Source organism: Anopheles cruzii, chromosome 3 (genome assembly GCF_943734635.1).
Source record: "Anopheles cruzii chromosome 3, idAnoCruzAS_RS32_06, whole genome shotgun sequence".
NCBI classification, from domain to species: Eukaryota; Metazoa; Arthropoda; class Insecta; order Diptera; family Culicidae; genus Anopheles; species Anopheles cruzii.
This window is the reverse complement of record NC_069145.1, coordinates 79,014,737-79,033,845: the sequence shown is the minus strand read 5'-3', so window position 1 is coordinate 79,033,845 and position 19,109 is coordinate 79,014,737. Positions and strand designations below refer to the sequence as shown.

The window sequence follows — 19,109 nt, the reverse complement described above, 5'->3', positions numbered from 1 at the left end:
CGGTGTCTCGGTGCCTCGGTGCCGATGCCGAGCGGGCGATAGTTGCTGTGAGCCACCGAGCCGGGAGGGAGCAAGTTCTGCCTTGGCCGCGCCGCCGACGAGTACGGCGGAGTGTGTGCGCGGCGGGGTAAGTAACAGCATTTATTACGCTGATTTCATTATGTAAATCTTTAATGCAAACAGCTTTGTGGTTGTCGTTTTCCCTGAAAATTCTCCCACAGTGCTCTTAAAATAATTTCCATCGTGGTTTTCGGTCGGTCTCTCTCGTTCCCGTCGTCAGTAATAACCGGCCCGGGGAACTGGCGGGGCGCGACGAACCAGCGAGAGAACCAACTCTCCGAATGGCTTTGGCGAAAGCATTCGAGCGAAACTAACGCAAATTAAATTAGTCGACTCAATGGTAAATCGCATATACCGCCGCTGCCGCCATCACCACCACCAGAGACCGGTCTCCGTCGGTCCTGCTCCGCTTTTAATTAATGTTTCATTCGAGACAACAGTCCGTGTGACGGCCCTGGCGGTGGCACGGACGGTGCAGCATTAAATATTCATTGTGTGATTTATACTCGTTGACAGTGTTCATTTTTCCAGCTAAGTAAATCCTTGAGTCACCGAACTTTCCGCGGAAAAATGGGCTGTAATGTCAAACACGTCGGTTTGCTGTCAAAGAGCACTCACCCCGCCAGCGATCGGCAAAGATCCAACGGTAACGCTGCAAAAGTTGCTCAAATGGTTCAATTTTTGTTCAGAACTGATGTCCTTGTGCTAGAGTCCGGAGATGGAGATTGAAAGACCTGCACAACATGCGAACTGTACAAGGCAATGCGCCAATCCCGAAGAGGTACCCAGGTTGGCCAGCACACGTAACGGTTTGCTCGCTGGACTCTCCTCCGCCGTTTAGGCCGGTTGGCCGATCAATTAAGTGAACCGAGCCGGAAACATCGGAATTGTCTTCTGTGAGTCTTCATCTTTCGGAAGCCCGACATAAACAGCGGCAGAGAGGACCCAGAGAGTGTTGATTGTGGTTTGATTTTGGGGACCCCGGATTCGGATGCGCCATTCTTGTGGCTGCGGCATAATATGCAAACGGCGTATGGCGAAAGCACCTCCCCGTCGGTTCGGTTCGGTTCGGTGCTTCGAACGGTTCGAATTGGCTCGATAGGTGGCCATCGTCGTCGTCGCCGTCGTCCTCCGGAACCCGTAGACCGAGAGAGTAACCATTTGGTGGCCATCGTTTGGCTGAACGACGACGATTCGTTGGCATCGATTATGCTCCATAATTTGGCGAATGGCAATAACAATAACGATAAATTGAATGGGTTATGCGCTGCGCTGGACTGGACGACGACCACGGCCGCCGCCCAATCGGAGACCACCAACCGGCAGCGCAGGCCAGCAGAGGTGGTGTCCTGCAGAGGCCACTGGGGGATGCCGTTTTTCGATTCCTTCGATCGCCCGTTCGTTCGGCCAGCCAGCCAGCCATCCAGCCAACCATTCACTCACGTCAACCGAGGCTAGTTCCGGCATCGAACGGTGATACCCCCGGAACCCATTGACGGGCGGTGGGGAGGAAACCCCGACAAACCTAGCGAAACGGAAACGGAAAAAGGCATCACTGGCGCTCTGCTCCGGCGCTGGATCGCGCTCAAGAACAGCCCGTATCATCAACTAGTCATCCTCCGGTTCTTACGGTCGTTTTTCTTGCCACGGGGCCACACGGGAAGGACTTTCCGCTTACACCGAAAGTACGACAAACTGGTCAGCGTCGTCCCATCGGCGCGCACGGTGGATTCGAAAGTTCGGTTTGGGGGTCGCCCGTCGCCACCCGTCGCCCGGCGGGTAGAGGGCGTCCTCCTGCGTCCTCTCAAAACTAGTTGAAAAATGATTCTTATTTGTCACCAACATATGATATGGTGAATGATTTATGAGAGCGATGAAAAACACACACAGAACGTGATCGGCGCCGTGGCCGACCCGGCCCGTCCCGGGCGGGGGCTGCTTTGCATCGCCTGGCTTCCGGTTGCGCAGCTTCTTTCTTTCTTGCGTCTATCCATAAATCATCTTCAAGATAAACGATCACCCATTTCACCTGGTAGCTGACTGGCGGTTGGTGTTGGTGGCCCCGGCGGCCAAGAATATTCAATAACACATTTGTTCGAAAAAGTGTCTCTGGGCGAGCATTTAAACAATTCCGTGCGCGTCCTGTGCCCGTTTCTGTTCAACGATATTCGCGAGAATTCAGGGAGCGTCGGGGCATCTTAATTCTTTGCGGATAACATCTGTTCCCAAACCTCCGTATCCGGTTTGCCGGTTCAGATCGCAATCGGTGCGCCGTCGAACCGTCGATTAGCAGTTGATTATCGCAAACGAGCGTCATTTTCATGTGGCCGGGTGTGGCGAAACGGCCTCTCGATGAGGTTATTTACAGCTTTGCCATAGTTTTACGATAGCGATCGGGAGTATAATGAACGGGGCGTCATAAATCAGACCCCCCGCCCGAAGCCCCTGGACCACATAGAAGCTAATTGTTGCTCTTTGTGGGGCCGTTTTTATGGGTTCTCCCTCCCGTGGTCCTCGATCGACCTTCTTGTGTGCTATAGACCCCAACTCATCCTCACTTTTTTCTCTCTCGTTTTCGTTCTAGATTCCCGAACCAATGGTTTCTTCAGCCACCGGGACACATTATGATGTCGAGTGCGCTGCTAACTAACTGTGTATAACTAACTCCGATAACAAAAATTGGTACAATAAACATAGGAACTATGGAAGCATCCTCCGAGAAAGGTTGCTTGAGTGAACTGGAACCGATCGGTGGCGGCGGTGGTGAGGACAGTGCTTGGAGTGGCATTTTGGAGCACAGGCCCATGCTCGATGTAAAACCACCAGTACCAGCGATGGTGGGACTCTGCGGCGAACAACACAAATTCGCGCCTTTCGTGCCGAAAGACGTGAAGATGGAGACAGAAGATGGCACCGTGGTGGTGGCGGCACCGGCACCGGCACCACCGGAAGAAATCCTCGGCTCGGTGACCACCTTCTGTACGGCGGAAGATCCCGAAAATGGGCACACGCTGCGAACGAGCGCCCGGGTGAAGCACAAGATGCGAATCCAGGACTCGATTCGCTGTAACGCTCCGCCGGTCGGGAGCGATCGGAAAGAGCCGAACAAAGCGAACGCCCCACCGACCGGCGCGGCACCGGGCCCGAAAACGCCGGGCCAGCAGCAGAAGCGGATGCGCGTCATCTGGAGTAACCACGATAAAAATCTGTTCTTCGAAGCGCTCAACGAGTACGGCAAGGACTTCGAGGCGATCCTAAACTACCTGAACAGCAAGAAGCGCCGCAAGGAGAGCGGTCCGGCCGACGGGCAGCAGACGTTCAAGATAAAGGACGTGCGGCTGCTGTACTACCAGATCAATCAGACGGTTTCGAAGTATCTGAACTTTTCGGACGAAATCCGCAAGGAAGCCCAGGAGCTGTACGCCCTGATCAACTACGGTGAGATGCGCAAGAAGGTGCCGTTTCAGAACAAAAAGTATCTGCACAAGCTGAAGGACCTGGTCTGCAAGGGGTTCACGACGGTGCGCGAGAAGGGCAAAAACATACGCATCAAAACACCGTCCTGCCGGGCGCTCCGGAAGCTGAACCAGCTCGAGGAGTGGCAGGAGGAGATCAAGCTGCCACCGCGGGTGGACGTGCTGCTCAAACCGTGCACGATGGCGGCCTGGGCCCGGGTCCAATCGTTGGCGCAGAACCCGTGCGTGCGGATTACGGTCACGATCCAGAAGCGGGTGTCGGCGCTGTTGCAGCTGTTTCAGCAAAAGTGGCGCACGCAACACCAGCGTCTGGTCGAGCGAGTGGATGAAATGAAAAAGGCGGCCCTCTCGATCCCGTCGAAGGTTCCCCGGCAGCGCCTGTTGAACGATGTACACTTTTGCTCCCAAATAGCGGTTACGGCGGCCGAAGGCGGTGCCGGAGAACCGCCATCATCGGGTGTGCTACTGCTGCACTTCCGGCCGCTACAGTCCGCCGTCATCCACCGGCCGATGATCAATTTGATTGAGTTTCAGAGCAACACCAGCATCTGCCTGAACTCGTACGAGCAGCGCATAGGCGTGAAGGTACGCAGCGAGACGCTGGCCGGCGATAAGCTGGCCAAAGATTGCAAAGATCGCCCGCCAGCGAACGTCAAGCGCCAACGGTGTGACAGTGGCTCGGACAAGCTGGCGCCACCGGACGCCAAAAAGATGAAGCCGGGTGCGCCGGGTGACACGAAAGACGCTGGCCCTGGCACCCTGCTGGCCCTGGAGTTACCGTTGGGCGAAGGGTTTAAGTCATCAAACTCGTGCAGCAGCGAACTGATGCTGGAGCTGAAAGACGTGGATTACCTCGGTGACGATGCCAAGCAGGCTGGGTGTTCGGCACCCTTTTTTACCCTACACAGTCTTCCCGGAAAGCTGGAGCTGGCGGACCAGAAGCGGACGCAGGACCTTTTCAATTTACACAGCGATACGTCGAGCGATGGATTTGCCGCGGTCGAAGGTGACGGCAAAGGTCACGCGGACAACAATGGAAACTCGGCCGGCGAGGACGTGGCGAAGCCCACGGTGAAGCGAAAGTTGCAGCCCACTAAGCGGAAGTGCTCGAAGGCGACGCTACCCACGATCAACGAGTTTAGGCCGCTGGTTTCCGAGAAAGAGATTCGCAAGATACGCGACGGTTGGACGATGGCCAACGCTGGCGATCTGACCGTGGGCGATCTGTACATCATATTCGGGGAAGACATGAAGCTGAACCTGGAGTACGATTGGCGGCTGGCGGGTGAGACTCGCGAGGTCGTGGTCGAAGATGACGAAGGTACCGCCGACGGTGAGGTGGGCGAGGTTCTGTCGAACCACGCAGCTATTGCGTCACCGCACGCCGACAGCAGCATGGCAGCGAAAGAGGACGCAACGTGCAGTAGAATGGGTGCTGGCACTAGCAGTAGTAGTAGTAGTGGTAGCAGTAGCGGCATCAGCGTGAGTGGTCGCCTCAAGCAGCTGCTGCTGTTGGTCAACTTGGGTGATAGGACTTTCAAGAAAAAGTGTCTCTGTGGACCTGGTAGTGATCGAAAACCAAAGGTAAGTAGCCCACCCGCTGATGCCGCTACGAAATCGTTTCATTTTCCTTTTTTCACCCATCGACAGCGAGTAGATGTTGATGGCGATTCGCTACCGACACCGTGCGACAACTGTGCACTCTTCAAGCAGCCCATGTTGCCCGTACGCAACACCACCAGCAGCCTCATATCGAACCTTGTACGTTGCCCTTGCACGGCGCGGCTTTCAGGGAGCGCAATCTTTTCATCCCCGTATCTCTGCCTTTTCCAGCACATACCGTCGCAGGTGCGGTACAAGCAGAAGCGTTGGTGGCGATCACGGATCAATCATCAGCATACGCCGCACCAACAGCTGCTGCCCTTGCAACCGCTGCCACTGCCTTCCGGGCCTTCGGGTCGACCGCACCCGTCATCGCACTCGGTTATTAGTAGTACATTAAAGGACATCAAGAATCGTGCCTTACTGGTGGGGGGCGCGAAAAGCGTCGCACCGGAAGCTAGCAGGGCCGCCCGCCACAGCATCTACGTGGAGGAGAACGCGAACGATATCGTGAAGCCGCTGACGCCCGGCTCAACGGCAACCGATGGGTCGTCGTCATCGTTCACGGGCCGACGCAGCAGCACCGATGAGGACAGCTGTATCAGCCTGTTTGATGTGTCCCTTCCATCGACATCGTCCTCGCTGATGGCAAACATTTTCCAAACGTCCACCGGCGAATCGGTGGACCTGTCACCGACGGGCAGCGTTTCAGACATACTGCCCGACTCGGAGATCGAGGAAAAGATGCTGGATACGGACTTGGCCGACATTTCGTTGACCAGCGTGTTCGAGCGGTTCGATGCGGCGTTCCGCGACCAGCACGACGAAGACGACGAACAGTTTCCTCGCGGAACCGCTCAAAAAGACAGCGACGTAAGTCTCGTGTGTGTGCTTTTCTTGTAACCTCAATTAACCTATGCGTAATGCTCCCACAGATGGCCATATCAGAGCTCGGAGAGAGCAGCATCGATTATATTGCGCGGTTCGAGGCGATCGCCGCAGAACTCAGGGCTCAACAGAACACTTAGTACGTACAACTCATCACAAAGGTACCCCCCACACACAGTCACTTTGAAAACAACAATTTTTTGTGTACGTCGGAATTGAAACAATAAAACGGAACGATGGAATATACAGCCAACATGCTCGAGATTAGAAAATATTGAGCTACTAAACACTAGAGTGTTACTTGCAAAGATTCCTTAAACACCTTTCTTGTTATTTATTTAAAAATCTACTTCACTTCACTATCGCTTTATCGTTTTCAATCCGCTTCTGTATGTTACGCACAGTTTCCTTTGCAATTCCATGTGCCATCTTGCTCTTTTTTTAGTGGCCTGAACGAGTAATGATGTCATGTTTAAAGTCAAGTCAAGAAAAACGAACGTCCGCACGTGAAATATCCCAATTTTCGAAGGTTGCACTGGAAAGGTGACCCTCACGCCGAACGCCGGGAACCATCCGAAACATAAGAACGCAGGTTTGTTGCTTTTGAGCCCCCCAATGGATGTTGCCCTGGCTCGGGTCTCGTGTTGCTTCTACAGAATTCCAATATTTGCGACGAGAGATAGTTGACAGTTTATATTTATCCATCGGCTGAAGGATTGCGCTGCTCGCTTCGATGAAGATGCCGCTACCGTGCTGCTGAGTGTCGGCCTTGTCGAGTCGAGGACTCGACGACGAGTGTCAGGACGTTGTCGTCGTTGTCGTGCTAGTTCATAGTTCTAACTTCCAACCCCCGTAATCGACGGCCACGAGCGCAGAGCGGGGGAAAGTTTTCTGTGAATACGAATGAATCGAAAGCACAGATGCAGTCGCAGTTGAAGATAAATGATTTTCATGTGCCGGCTACGTGCGCTTTTCGAGGGTGACGCCCCTTGTGGGCGGCCTGGCCCGGCCTGCCTGTCACAAGCGCGGCGGGCTGGCGCGGGACATTTTTATCGCTCGTGTGTCAAACGTTATCCTCTCCGTGCGATCAGGTGCACCCGCTCGCCTAGCGATAATCGTACGAAAGTGGAATACTAATCGAAACATAAATTCTATGGCTTTACTTGTGGTGGCGGCGTTGGTGGCGCTGCTGAAAAGTTTCCATAGAGTTGGCGCCGCGCGCACAGCTGGTCACCAGCGGGCCTCGGTGGTCGGGTTTCTTGTGTGGGCCAAAGATCAATACGCTGGGCGCTGGGCACACCGTGGTGTGGGTTGGTGATAAGGTCCACGGAGGGTGCGCTCATATATTATCATTATTCTATCGATTTTCATTCGATACGCTATTGCCTACGTCAATCATTAGGCAGGGCGACCCTAGTCAGGGCATCGAGAACACACGGTTGTACGGACGGCTAGGTCCGGCTGGCGTTCTTTCGCCCTCCCTCACCGATTGGTCTCCGACAGCGAAAACTGTTTATGTTTCCACTCGAATGGGTTTTTCTCGGGCGCTCGCGAACGAACACGATGTCAAACATGCGACCCATGTTTGGTCGGAAAAATGGGTTAAACGGGAACGACGAGGGCCGCCCGTGTTCGGTTCGGCTCGGGCGCAACGCAAACCCGGAGGCCGGAAAAGGGATCATAATTACACAGAAATATTCTTCCATAAGTAAATACGTGATAGTGGCTGTGGCCTGTTGTGGGATGGTGGATGGCAAGGCCGCGCTGGCTGATGGTCGGTCAGGCTCGGCTGGACTTTAACCCTTAAATGTGTGCGCGTTTTTTGGGTCCGGTTTGTGGGGGAGCACACGATTTGGCCTTCTGATTTCGGCCATAATCGAGAGCTCCTGATTTCATGACTTTCTCACTTCGGTTCCAAATGTTAGTTCTTAGTAAAAACCAATTAAAAGATATTTCTATTCGAGATGGCGAAGTATACACGGCAGATGGCAGCACTAGCAAATGAAAGTTGGCGCATTTCGTTGTCAATTTTCTGCCAGTTACTCACTAAAATTTCAGCCAGTTTAGGGCGTGCAGTGTTTGTGTAGCAATCGTTTGAGTGAGTAGTACTTTAACTGTTCAAAATAATCGTTCACGAAGGTGATTGCCTCTTGATTGGGGCTAGAGCTGGTGAATAAGGCAGTTGGTCTAGCAGTTCAAACCGTAATTCATGGATTGTCGCCATGGCAACGTGGTGACATTGTGAGCAAACGCGGTAGCCATCGCTGACAGCTTTATCGTATCGATACGTTGATTATAAATGTGAAAAACTGTTTATACATGTTCCTGACCTGTGCTATCTGTCCCACTTTATTCGGTGCCCCTCTTACACCATTTGGTGAACTTGTTGGCGATGTTTTCGCCGGTTGTTGCAGTTTTTGGACGTCCCTTGCGTCCATCGTCTCACAAGCTCTGTCGATTCTTAGAGTCAATGCATTGCCAATTACACACTGTAAAATTATCTCTATGACGCTTCCCATGGTGGCAGTGCCAAGGATTTGTCCGATCGTTTATTGCCAATTGAAGGGTTAATACTTAACTTTTGTAAAGAACACGCTGCACACCATGATGCGTACTTGATGATGGCTGAGAACCACTCTTGCCGCACCTGAAAGGGAAGCTCCAAAATAGACACAAAACGCACGCAGATAAGTAGCAACGTTGCGCGAACGAAGACAAACATGTCTTCCCCACGCACACACACCCACACGCCGAGCTCCTTTATTTTTCCGGCGCGCAGAGGTGGGCAAATATTTGCGCAGGGTTTTGAAGTACAACACGCCGCGCCACACGCCGCGAGGCACGTGGAGTAACAGTTGGCGGATTCTCGCGGGCGCGATGTAACTTTTGCCTCCTTCATAAAAGTGTTTGGTGATTTGGGCATCCTGTGGTGGTGGCGGATCTGCAGCCCGACCCGGGCAGCCGGCAGCCGGCATCCGAGGCCGATTGAATTAGCGACAGCCATCAAACACTACAAACCGATCGGCCACAAATTCCTCCCGTGCGGAACGCGGAAAAAAGGACACACTGACACACACGCACACACAAAACAACCGAAAGTTGCGTGACTGGCGCGCATTAAAGCTGTCAAACAGGATTTTTCCACGAACCGTGATTAACGATCAAAGTTGGCACTGGGGGACCGTCGGTGGGGCGACCGTCTTAGATGTGGAACGTTGAAACGATTAGAGCGAAGATGGGAAAAGATGGTAATTGTTTTTACTGCTTTCCGCGCCTTATATCCTAATCGTTCCGCCCTCAGCGCGCTGGGTAAAAGCTCGAGTTTTCTTTTCGGTCGTCGGAGTAATTATTCAAATTATAATCACTTGAATAACATTTCGACGGTCGCCTGTGCCGCGATTCCGGGAAAACCCACTTTTTCGGGGTTTCGGGATACATGTGCGTCGCGTAGCGACGGGTAAATCGAGTTTGATGCTTGTTTTTAAATGGCACTCGTATGCCCCCCGCCCCGTGGTAAGCCCTGCGCCGAGCCAATGTGGTTAGCCAACATGGCGCACGTCTTAATTAGGTTGTTTAATTTTTACCCTGTACGAACCGATACCGAGCTCGCCGAGGGGGTAATTAAATTCGAGAACGCATTCCGTTCTCGCGAATAAATGAACTCTAAAAAATGTTTCGATCGTTTGTTGCCAGTTTCCATTCGAGTCTCCTCCGTAGGTCATGTTGCCTAGTTGTTGGGCGTCCACGGCGCTTCTAAAACCACGGCCCCTATTAATCGTCTATCCCCTTTCGCTTGGCGCGCCTCCCCAGCATGGAAGCTCCGAAGAGTGGCGGGCTGCTGGTGGTGGCGGTTGTTGTCCATTTTGAAGTTTGAATGGCGATGGTATCCATTTTCCCCAAAGTTCGCCGAAGTGTTGTGTAATATCAGACTCACGGTCCACGCTCCGCACGGGTACAACAAAGGAAAATCCAATCGAACGCGGGAAAATGAAAATGGATGGAACGAAAACTTTCTCCTCGGCACGCGGTGGCCACAACAACAACAGCAGGGAGAGGTTCGCTCTCAAGTAGCGCACTAAATAGAACGATAATGAAATAAATGGATACGGGAGGCAGCGCGAAGGTTCGACGCGACGACGACGGTGATCTGAGCCGGGCCGGGCGAAGCCCTCTTCAACGCGCCCGGTGGCACAACGGGCAGAGGAGTCCGAAAAATTCCTTCCGAAACCCGAATGGCTTCAATTATTTCAGCAATGGTGTTCGATTTCTCCAAGCACCGACGGATAAATAGCTCTTGTGTTCCTTGTTGCCGGCTTGTGCCGTCGTGGGCCGTTGTTGGGTTGGGTTGTTGTGCTGCCGGCCCCGGCCCCGGTAGGAAATAATCGGAGATTGCCTTTTCATTCATTTTTTTTTACTTCTCCACAGTAGAACTCACAGTAAAGTCCTGTCGAATCTCGGCCTCTCGTGTCGCTATTATTGGCCGGCTCGGCTCGACAGTTTTTAAGGACGATGTAGGCTCTTCTCGCCCTCTCGGCAAGGATGCCGTTTGACGCGAAGAGAAAAAGGAAATCCACGACGAAACGAAATCAAAATATCGACTAGGAAGAAAAAATCTTGCTCTGTAATTTTATTAATAGTTATACCTTTGCGCTGCGCCCGGGGGAAGGACCTTTTCTATTCGATTCCAACGCCACTGCCGCATTCCGTTCGTTTCCAGTTTCGCACGGATGCTTGCTAGGATTGTTTCTCCTGTCGTGCGCTTTAAATAAGACAAAATAATACCGCCCGGCAGCAGCCAGCCTTCTATGATCGAAAGGCATTTAATTCATCGCCGCGTGAGATTGCTACACTCGGCGAACTTTTTCTGTAATATCCTGGCCTTGTTTTGCGATCGTTTCGTATTTCGGATTGCGGAAAGAAAACCGGCGAAAGAAAGCAAAAGATGAAAGCTATTTTTGAAACAATGGTTTTTGATATTCTTTATTCATCACTCATCTCCCATGCTGCTTCGGCTCTCTTCGTTGCGTGCAAACGGATAAAACGGTGTGTGTGTGTGTTTTGCTGAATGTGGCCATTTTGTTTTTTTAGTTTGTATAAGACATTTTCTCATCGTGCAGAGCTCACGTTAAACTAGGAAGGGGATCGATTCGGGAATCTTTCTTTTGGCGCTTCTTCGGTCGGTCGGTCGGTCGGGATGATTTCCGCGGGATGGTATCCCGCGATCCGGTTGTCCCCTCCGCCGTACTCCGTTTGTGGCTTTGCAGATTTTAAACTATGATATTTACACTTACATGATGCGGCCTGTCTCTTTCTCTTACACGGTACAAAACTCTCCAGCATCCACGCGATCCGAGCATTCGAGCATTGAACAACTGAGTCCCAAGAAAAGTGCAGTTTGATATGACGAATACATTTGACATTGACATTTTACTCTGATATGTTCTTAAGAGTGTTTTAATTCTTTCTTTCTCTCTCTCGCGCACGCACGCCCTATCTATCTGTCGCTTACTGAGACATTTCCATGGTTACACTCCTGAACCATCCATCCCGCCTCTGGGCGCTAGGATAATTGACAAAAAAGGACGAATTGGAAAGAAGTTTGCACAAATGCCAAACGGTGTTCGCGTGTTCACCGCAGCGGCGCCGCGGACCGCCGACTACCTCCTGCCCAACCTTTTTAACTAGTGTAACGATAACTTGCCAACAAAATGAAAACATAAATTGCTAATTTCGTTGCCGCCGATGGCCGATGCCGGTGGTGGTGGTGGTGCCGGGGGCCCCCGACGGCCGTGCTCGAGGCCGCTGCAAAACAGACAGAGAACCGTGGTCAGGTCGGATCGGGAGGTGAAAAACGGATCCGGATAGGTTGTGCGGCAATGCAAATGAGCGTGCACCGCGATTAGGGGGTTGGGGTCACGCAAGTAATTTACCTTGAACACGGTCCGCCCGCGAGTCCGCCGAGACCGCTCGCCGGGACTCGAGCGTCGGTGCTTTCTGGAGCTTTTCGCCTTCGACGCTCTCCTCGTTGCTCTTCCAGTACACGGTCGAGATAGTGGCCAGGCACTGCAACGAGAGGGTCGGTGAACGAAAGGGTCGGATCATAGGGGAAGGGACGGTGGCCGCGGCACGACCTGTGCCGTGGCCGCGTGATGCACGCTCACCTTCAGCTTCATGTCGCCGTGTTTAAAATGTTTTGGCTTAACGCGAAACTCCAGCCCGAGCGTGGACGTTTCCAGGCCCTCGATGCCGGTGATCCGTGGCTCGTACCGCTTCAGCAGGCCCGCTTCGGCCGGATCACCGTTGATGTACCAGGTCAGGTGGACGGCCGGTTTCGAGCGGCCCGACGTGCAGTTGACTCGCACCGGATCGCCGATCTGGTACCGTGGTTTCCCCCCCGTAATGTACGGATCCTGGTCGGGCAGCACTAGGGTTTGTGGTTGGTTTGGGAAAATGGGGACACGAGCGGTGGACCATAAGACCATAAGATGCGATGTTGCCGAAATTGAATTTTGATCACTTGTGAACACACGGCACACGGCACACACACTCACCTACAACCATCATCTCTCCGTGGTCGGAGACCGTCTGAAAGGAGGGCGCCTCGGCGGACACCTCGCAGCGGTACTTGCCGCTCGACGATAAATCTAGTGGATCTAGGATCACTTGTTCGCTTGTTGAATTCGCTATCTGTGTGTGTGGGTGGGGAGGAGGAGAAAGAGCGCTCGGCTGTAGTGAAAGTGCGTGACCAGTGGCGCCCAGGCAAAGTGCCGTTGTCTTACATCTACAGCTATGCCCGGCTGCGGGAACACCGTCCCGGGTGGATCATCTCTTGGCACGTAGCGATAAAATTCCCGTCCATCTTTGTACCACTTCACCGAGTAGAGCGCTTCACCTTCCATGTCGTAGTGGCACTCCAGCTTCACCGCGTGCCCCCGGATGGTGTGCTTCGGCACCCGGACCTCCGTCAGTGTGATACAGAGAACCAAATCTGGACGGACGGAACAGAACGGCGGGACTTTAATTTCTAGCTCAAAAGTAATCCCCAGGACCCTTTTATGGACAATTAATCAAATGTGTTTCTCTCTCTCTCAACGCTCGAGGATTCATTTAGTTCACTGCAGTCCATAAGAATTCCGCTTGGAACTGTCCTAATTAGGTTTGTGTAAGTGTTCACTTTTTTGGCAGCAAACTAGCAATTTGTTTCTGATGACGCAAAACTAAGGAACACGGACACGACGGTACACCGGATACTACGTACCGGAAAGGAGGAAAAGGTGAAACACTGCTAACCAACACCACATCTTATGCATCGTTTTCTTCGTAGTATCCAGCGTGCGGAGGAAGTGCGTTGGACGCCGATTCTCATGCCGTCGGGTCCCCACCAGCGAGGCGATACTTCATGCCGACTTGCCCGTCGACGCACCGGCGTTGGCCGCGCCACTCATCATCGTCACGGGCCGGCTCAGCCAGCCAGGTACCACTGCCACCGCCACCGTCACCAACTGCCCTGGACACATTGCGCTCCGAGTTTATTTATACTTCGCGTGCACTTGCACCTTTTTGGCAATCTCCGGTACTCCGGGGCCGATTCCACCGCGCACTACACGTAATCCAACAGATCGCGATTCAGTTCCGCGGGTCTTTTTACGGGTCTTGGCACTACTTTCTGGCAGTAGAGTCCAGCGGCGGCATCCACAGGGTCCACAGAGCACAGAGCACTTTCAGATTGCGCGGTGACTACGGCGGCGGTGACGGACACTACTACCCGATGGAGAGCATATCTGCACCCTCCGAGCACGGTACACGAACCAACTGAGGCCAAGCGCGAAAAGAGCATAGCTATTCATGGTGCACGGTGCGTCAATTCCTCGCCTCGGCCGTGGCCTCGGCCGCGTTCTTCTTCGAGCGGCCAGCAGCAGCAGTTCGTGAAAACCGAAACCCCGCTTAGGCAGGGAGCGCGCGCGAGAGTGGGCGGCATGTTCGGGCGGCGGTAGTATTTTCGGTCCGAGTTCGGGTGGACCTGCGCAAACACACCATCCGGGTCCAGGTCCGTTCGAAATTCGGCATCCCTCTGGTGGTCGGTAATGCTATTAACACACACGACAGATCTTATGTTTATCATCCAAATTGTTGAGGGCATTCGGGTGGCCTCCCATCGCTGGTGGCCGTGTTTGGTTGAGGCGCGAAACTTTTAGCAAACTTTGCTCAAGAAACTCGGCCCTCGTCGCGTGATGCAACCGCAGCAGAATGCACGCGCCGCTGTGTGTGTGTGTTGCATAAGCAGCCCGCGGGAGGTCAACTGTCATTTTGAATTTCGCTCTAAAGAGCTCTACACTTGTAGTCCCCCGGGGGGGTTCCAGAACGCACCACGACATGAACAGGTCGAGGGACCTGGGGTGTGCATTTTTAACCACATCGTATTTTTATGACCGCTCAGGGCTCGAACGAGTACTCCCTGATGCTCGATCGGGCGTTTTTTCGTGTCTGCTGGAAATAACCCAAAAATGTGTGGCGCAGTGCAACACTGACCGACGTTCGGGGTCCACCGTTAATCCAGCTAACATGCAACACGATATTAAAACGCATCGCACAGGGGGTCTTAGGGCGATCGGTCTTTATGGGGGATGGGTTTTCAACCACAAACGACAAGGATTACATCACTCTTCTGATGGACCCGGAAATCGGAACACAACGGGACCGTATCATACGCCCCGTTCATAAAAAGGTGGCGGAAACCCTTGCCGCGAACGAAGCGGGCGATAAATATATCGAAAGCACATAAAGCGAACCGGCCAGAGGCAGGCGCGGTGTGTGTGTGTGGCGCTTTTTTTTTTTTGTTTGCGCGAATTTCCTATGAAAAATGCAAGTACATCGAAACCGCTTTTTCCAGTTCAACGGAGGATTAAATATATTGCTGCGCTGGCGGCGGCCGCGTGGCACTCTTGAATGAAACAGTCTGGCCGCCCTGGACCGACCGGGTGGTTCTAGATGAGAATGGAATCCTCCGATACATTAATAAGTCGGGACACGGCACCGACCGTGCCGTGCCGTGTGTGGAACGCGCTATTCTGCCACTTTTAAGCTGAGGCTCAAATAATCGGCCTCGAAGTGTTTAACTGGGTCCGGAGACCGGAGCCCATTACAGTGGCATTTAATATGTGGATGGTAAATCATAGCTCGAACGTAACTAGAAATGAGTCGTACAAATGATTCCACAAAATGTATTTAAACTTTTCCTTGAATTCGAGCAACGTTCGGAGCAAATGGTTTCCAATCGAGTTGCCCTTTTTTCACTAAGCAACCCATGACATTTGTCGAAGATGCACGAACGTCACTAGGCGTAAGTTTTATTGTGGTTGTAAATTATTAAAAATTGTTTTTAAATTGCAAACATCAAGCTTGACGCCGGATATACGTTAAACAGCACCGTGTGCCCATTTTCGAACGAGCCTGCAATCGACGCGCTGCTTCGCTAACCCATTACATCCCCGTTTTCGTACCTCATTGAGCCCTCCAAGAACACACGGAGCTGCTGTCTCCGCCGGGCTCCGCTTGTACCGCAGAAATATCAATTTCAAGTTGACTAAAGATGTATGACTTTCCAGTAAATTTCACTCTCCATCTCTGCTCTACGAGGTGCTCTGCTGCAGCTGAAGCTGAAAAAACGCACCATTTCCCCGGATTAACTTACGCCAACGATACGCCCCATGCAAGGCTCCGGCCAGTTTTCTTTTTTTTTTTGTTTTTCCACTCGAAAGTGAGTCTGTGTCATTTTTTGAAATTGAAAAGTGTATATGAACCTCGAGCGGATGGCAAGGGTACTACACCGTGCCGTGCTACATCGATTATCGTCCATGTTAACGGATAACCATTGATAGCGGAGCGTGAGCGCGCCATGTTGCGCTAGTGAGAGGCATGAAAAACACGGCACGGCGGAGTTCTGGCAGCGGTGGAAAAGGAAACCAAAAATGGTTCGTTGTGGGGTGTCGGTACCCCAAAAGACAGAGCCGAACCTGCGCGTACGCCCGCGCCACATAAATACGCGAGGGAAAAAAAAACCGCCGCAGGGGTCGCAGGCGGCGACCGAACCCCCCATAGCCGGCGGGTAAATTGGGAATTGCGTGACAAAGAGTAATTATGGTCGGCTCATAAATTGACATTTCAAGCCGTTTCAAATTTGACGCATACTATCAAAGCTAAACGGCTCGAAACTTGTACGGGAAATGTGATAACATTGCCATTAAACGTGTCCCGCCGTTTGCCGCCAAAGCGTGTGCTTTTTAGTGGATTTATGTAAATCCCCGCACTCTCCGTAAGGCCACCCCAAAACATCCTGTGGGGCCTCGTGTGCCTCGTGCTTACAATTAATCTAGTTAAGGTTGGTGAGCCGTTTTTGTGTTTCAACTCTTGTTTTGGTCAACTTGTTCTGCGTCCTCCGGTCACCACCGACCACAATAATGTGGGGACCATCAGGTGGGGTTCGACCGCCTGGCCGCCCGACCCCCCGCCCGGCCGCCCGCCCGCCCGCCCGCCAGAGAGCATGGGGCACGGTTTGTAGCGATTTTATAGCGTAGATAACAGCACTTTGTCGTGATTGCTTCTTTTCATTTCGGCCGCCGGTGGTGTCCTGCCGGTGATCTGATCCTGCGATACGATACAACCGAGAGTGTACCGAGCCCCCGTCCGGTGTCAGAGGCGCCCTTCGACCTGACCTCTAGTCGATTAGCCGCTACAGGGACCGTTTGCCGGGGAGTCTCTCGCTCGCTCGCTCCCTTCTCGGCCCGTCTGTTGATTGATCAATTCAATTGCTTTGAAAGGCGGCTCTCGGTGTACTTGCTGTGGCTCCCCCATTTGATGTGTGTGTGTGTGTGTGTGTGTGGGCGCAGGAAAGTCTGTCTGTCAGAAGCATAAGATACAGAGAGTCCCCACTGCAGTCGGGTCAGGCCCTGGGAACTGCATGCGGCGCGTGTTGCACCTGTGATTGTCGACCGACGCAGACAGGACCAGATCACAGACCAGCAGAACCGATTCTCCGATGTGATCGATTTGAATTGCATTGCCGCCGCCGACGCCGTCGGGTCGGGCGGCAGTTTCGACTTCATTGTGGGACTGGGTTGGACCAGGTACGGCTTCGGCCGGGCCGGGCGGCGCTTCCTTCTTCGCCCATTGCGGACTAATGGAGTTGAATCGGAAATCAATCAATGGAATGAAAGAAATGTATTCGATTCGCAAAGGAATATAAAATAACATGCCTTTATGAGTGGCTTCAACAAGCGACCGACGATCTGGGGCCACCGGAATGGGACCAGGACATGACTTCTCGGCTTCCCGAAGGCCACCCGTCTCGACCTCCCACTGCCTGTGCGTTCTCGGAAGAGAATATAATTTGCTTTTCCTTGGCTTCCATAAACTCCCGAGGGCATATTGTGTGTGTGTGTGTGTGTTAGATGAGGTCAAGCTCACTTAATTTGTAGGTGTTTAAGAACTCCCGTAGAGCATCTTCCACAGAATGCGGCCCATCATTGGGCTGGTGGTGTTCTTGCAGAAATGCTTTATAAATTACATTCTACCATCGACTGGCATTAACTAAAAGGCCTGTGTGGTGCCCGACTATATATCTACTATTCTGCGCGGGTTGCCGGAGATTTGGTCGATGTTTAATTGTTCGCCGGAGATGGAGGACCGGAACCGTGGGTCGGAACTTTTTCTTAATAGTGCCAGAATTTATTTTCAAACTCAAAAAGGGGTTATCACTACGTTAGCGGGCAGAGTAGAGCCGGTTCGTCGTCGCCGTCGTCCTTTCGGTGCCGTGGTCCATTGTGCCAGCGACTCCCGTGCCGCGCGCGAAAAGTCGCCGGCTGGTTAGGCGTTTGAAAAATGCCAAAGAATGTCGGCAACGTCTACTATACGTACATCAGGCGAGTGCCGCTGATGGCGGTGGTGGCGGCGGTCCCGACCGTCCCGTAACCGTTATCGAACAATTTATGGTGCGGTTTCCCATCTAAAGCTCAAACCTCTATCTGCTGCTTCCAACGAATTTTAATTATCTTTTAATTTGCATATAAATTGACTTGTAGGAACACAATGAAGTAATAAAGCCCTTTTCCTCCCTTAGTCCCTGTCTACGGTTTCTTTTTTTTTTTCCTGTGCTCCAAGATTGCTCCAAGAGCGCCAAACGGCCGAGGCTGCCGAAAATGATTTTTGCACTCCAGCGTCCCGAGAACCCGACCCGAGAGCGAGCGATAGAGCGAGAAACAATAAGAGAGTGTTTTTTGTTTGGTCTGTGGCCAGAAAGCCGCGGGTCGGACACACACCCCAGGGGCGCCACCACAGTAAAAGTATTACAATAAAGAAACTGAATAAGTCACTATCATGATGTGATACGCTCGTGATTCGGGACAATACTGGTTTGTTGGCTTCTTGCCATCCGGCACAGCCCGGATCAGGACCATTTTCCGATCAATTATGGTGACACTTGATCCATCCTTCGAATGATTTGTTGCGGACTGGTGGCCACATAGTGCGCAACGGATGCGCACTTCCTCTTCTTGGTCATACAGTTTTAATTAATCAATCCGCCGGTACCGGTGAAAAAACCCAATCAAAACACTGCCCTCAGCGATTGGCGTACGTCTCTTCGGTGGATCCTTGTCGAGCCTGCCTTCTGTGGGCTAGACAGGGAGAGACTGAGCGAGTGAGAGAGAGAAAGAGGAAGAGTCCATTATCGTTTGTCGTCTGCAAATAAACGCAGCTCCGGCACAGACGGCATCATCATAACATGCCGATTATGATTGGCTTGACCGGCAGCAGCAGCAGCCGGGACGAACTTTGGCCGGTCGGCCGCCATGTGATGCAGAGATTATGTAGAGCAGCACCGGGCACAGCACCCGGCAGCCCGGCATAACCTGGCCGGGGGTTCCCACAGAAGGTGCCACAAAGAAAGATGGCATCTGTCAAATGTGCATGCCGTAATCCAATAAAGTGATCTTTTTATTGCGAACGACACTCCGAAGGCCGTGCGGCGACCTGTGTGGACGGTGCCGTGACGGGGTGCACATATGATTAATTGATTTTCAAAACTCC

General features: G+C 52.6%; 2 protein-coding genes across 2 annotated transcripts; one reads left to right on the top strand and one right to left on the bottom strand.

Annotated features, from left to right (window-relative positions):
- Nucleotides 1-2,888: 2,888 nt before the first annotated feature.
- On the top strand, nucleotides 2,889-6,233 carry LOC128273090 (protein cramped). The gene is made up of 4 exons (XM_053011006.1): nucleotides 2,889-5,120; nucleotides 5,187-5,297; nucleotides 5,370-6,011; nucleotides 6,074-6,233. The coding sequence occupies exons 1-4, from the start codon at nucleotides 2,895-2,897 to the stop codon at nucleotides 6,164-6,166; spliced, it is 3,072 nt and encodes a 1,023-aa protein (XP_052866966.1). The 5' UTR covers nucleotides 2,889-2,894; the 3' UTR covers nucleotides 6,167-6,233.
- Nucleotides 6,234-11,021: 4,788 nt separating this feature from the next.
- Nucleotides 11,022-13,818, bottom strand: LOC128270343 (uncharacterized). The gene is made up of 6 exons (XM_053007742.1): nucleotides 13,285-13,818; nucleotides 12,806-13,014; nucleotides 12,578-12,713; nucleotides 12,188-12,450; nucleotides 11,957-12,089; nucleotides 11,022-11,828 (listed from the first exon to the last, which is right to left on the bottom strand). The coding sequence occupies exons 1-6, from the start codon at nucleotides 13,334-13,336 to the stop codon at nucleotides 11,704-11,706; spliced, it is 918 nt and encodes a 305-aa protein (XP_052863702.1). The 5' UTR covers nucleotides 13,337-13,818; the 3' UTR covers nucleotides 11,022-11,703.
- Nucleotides 13,819-19,109: the final 5,291 nt, after the last annotated feature.

Bases quoted from the DNA above. Each gene is read 5' to 3' on its own strand.
- LOC128273090 (XM_053011006.1), top strand. From the start codon at position 2,895: ATGGTGGGACTCTGCGGCGAACAACACAAATTCGCGCCTTTCGTGCCG. The intron at 5,121-5,186 runs GTAAGTAGCCCA...ACCCATCGACAG, and splicing joins GTAGTGATCGAAAACCAAAG to CGAGTAGATGTTGATGGCGA. The intron at 5,298-5,369 runs GTACGTTGCCCT...TGCCTTTTCCAG, and splicing joins GCAGCCTCATATCGAACCTT to CACATACCGTCGCAGGTGCG.
- LOC128270343 (XM_053007742.1), bottom strand. From the start codon at position 13,336: ATGCATAAGATGTGGTGTTGGTTAGCAGTGTTTCACCTTTTCCTCCTT. The intron at 13,015-13,284 runs GTACGTAGTATC...CCGTCCGTCCAG, and splicing joins TCACCTTTTCCTCCTTTCCG to ATTTGGTTCTCTGTATCACA. The intron at 11,829-11,956 runs GTAAATTACTTG...TCTGTTTTGCAG, and splicing joins GCGGGCGGACCGTGTTCAAG to CGGCCTCGAGCACGGCCGTC.